Source organism: Cyprinodon variegatus, unplaced genomic scaffold (genome assembly GCF_000732505.1).
Source record: "Cyprinodon variegatus isolate N-32 unplaced genomic scaffold, C_variegatus-1.0 Scaffold696, whole genome shotgun sequence".
Lineage (NCBI taxonomy): Eukaryota > Metazoa > Chordata > Actinopteri > Cyprinodontiformes > Cyprinodontidae > Cyprinodon > Cyprinodon variegatus.
The window spans coordinates 277,629-279,804 of NW_015151149.1; the positions used below are offsets into that span (position 1 = coordinate 277,629).

Here is a 2,176-nt window from a genome sequence, read left to right on the forward strand (position 1 = left end):
TGCAGCGCCCCCTAGGGCCTTCTGCCAGGACAGGACCTGCAGCGATCATGAGTTCTGTGGAGAGAAGACTGCTGGTGGAGAAACTGGCTGCCTCTGTAGAGCCATTTTTGCCTCCAAGTACAGAGAGACCAACTCTTTGGGTATGACAGCTGTGACACCATAAAGACAGGTCTGAATGATTGGAGCAAACCCTCTAACTGGGATTTTCCTAACCAACACTGTAACCTTCAGGTGACTCACCGGTCTGCAGTCTGAACTCTGCTTCTCTGACTCTGGTCGGTTGTCTCCTGGAGGAAAAAGGCATCGACTATTCTGCCTTACAGCTGAAAGAGGCGACCTGCAGAGGACAGGTGGATGAGCAGAGCCACATGGTGACTTTCAGCTTCAACAGCTCCAACCTATGTGGGACTGAAATCATGGTGGGTTCTCACTCCTCTAGATCATTATAGTTTAAATCAACCAGTGTATTTTCTCCAGTTCAGGTTCTGGTTTAGTTCCAACCCTGAATTCGTTAAATAATAATATCTCACCTGTTTCAAACATTTTCTTGCTTCAATCTTCAGAAAAACAACAGCCAAACTGTCTACAAAAACACCATCATGACCCAGAACCTTTCCTCTGATGGGATTACCCGCCAAGACCAGGTTTCCATCGACTTCTCCTGCACTCACACTGATCCTGATATACAGACTGTGGCCTTCAGAGTCAAGTCCAGGTGTGTTGAAACAGAAAAATCAGAAATAGCTTTCCTCACCCAAGTTCCTTTTTCACCTTAACAACGAAACCAATGGATCTGTGTGGGTTACCTTCAGCTCTGTGGTCCAAGTCATCTCATCCGGACCTTGGAATTACTCTCTGACGATGAAGGCCTACGCTGACGCCGGCCGAACACAAGCTGTGGATTCAAACACAGAAATACAACTCAACCAGAAGGTCTGGGTGGAGCTGGACACCGACGGCCTGGATGAAAACCTGGTTGCTGTGGTAACCGACTCCTGCTGGGCAACAGACCAGGCCTCCCCCTCTGATGGTCGCAAATATTACCTGATTAAGAATGGGTGAGACTGCTGCTGAGATCCAGTCATGACAACCTTTATAATCTCTCTAATCTGACCATTAAACTAAGATTGTTTTCACTTTTGTGGGCAGTTGTCCAAACTCTGAGGACCAGACGGTGAAGGTGGAAGGAAACGGAGAGGGAACCTCCAACTACTTCTCCTTCAACATGTTCCAGTTCTCTGGAAGCTCTGCTGAGGTCTACCTGCACTGTAAACTGCAGCTGTGTGTCAAACAAGAGAACAACTGCGTCAAGGTGCCCCTTCTCTAAATCCTACTGACTTTACCTCAAGATGTTTGTCTCTTATTGGGATATTTAACAAATCAAAGGCTTCACCAGCATAAGCTCTCTAACATATTGACTTCATTAATTGTCTGTCTTTAACATCTAGAAGTGTGATATACTTCGGAAACGTAGATTTGTCAGGTCCAGGTATGAAGACCCTGCTGCCTTCATCAGCATGTCATGGACTGGTTAGGTAAGATTGCTTTGTTCTGGCAAATCGTCAATAATGCTTGCACATTCTTATCCACCTAATTATCCATCTGCTTCTAGCGTTGATCTTAGATCGAGCTAAGACCTTAACAAAACTTCCCAGACTTTGCTTTTAGCAGCTACTTCCGGCTTACTAGGCTAAGCCTTAAAGATGGCCTCCACTCATTTGTATCTGAAACATACCTTCAGGATGGTATGTAGAAAGAATGACCAGATCCTTCACCCAATTCAGTTGATTTCTCATGTTCTAAGTGTGGCCACCCGCCCCACCCAGTAGCAAACAGTCAGAGCAGAGTTAAAACTTCAATGACAAGGACACAAGATGGACAGATTGGAGTTAAAAAAAAAGGAGCTTTGTGTAAAACAAAGGACAGGGGTATTGTTTTGAAGAAAAAATGGTCAGTTTGTTCTTGTCTTCTCAGGTTGATTCCATATTGACTGGGACTGACCCAAGGGAGCTGAAAACCTCCAGGATGATCCTAGTTTTTACATGGCTCCTGACGCCTTGAGGGTACAAGGACATCTCTACACCTGGTGGATCTACAGCTGATTTTCTTTGTTTTCTGTATTCATTGGTGACTGGTGAAGGGACGTCTGTGGGCTAATGGAGCTCTAAAATAATCA

The 2,176-nt window shown here is 45.3% G+C and overlaps 1 protein-coding gene across 1 annotated transcript in view; it reads left to right on the top strand.

Moving 5' to 3' along the window:
* The window catches only part of LOC107097435 (uromodulin-like), a 7,460-nt gene extending 6,133 nt beyond the window's left edge, over positions 1 to 1,327 (top strand). The window contains exons 2-6 of the mRNA XM_015394582.1: positions 6 to 140; positions 232 to 419; positions 564 to 715; positions 813 to 1,058; positions 1,150 to 1,327. Coding sequence (XP_015250068.1) covers positions 6 to 140; positions 232 to 419; positions 564 to 715; positions 813 to 1,058; positions 1,150 to 1,327 — 899 coding nt within the window. The remainder of the gene's footprint in view (positions 1 to 5; positions 141 to 231; positions 420 to 563; positions 716 to 812; positions 1,059 to 1,149) is intronic.
* The last annotated feature ends 849 nt before the right edge of the window (positions 1,328 to 2,176 follow it).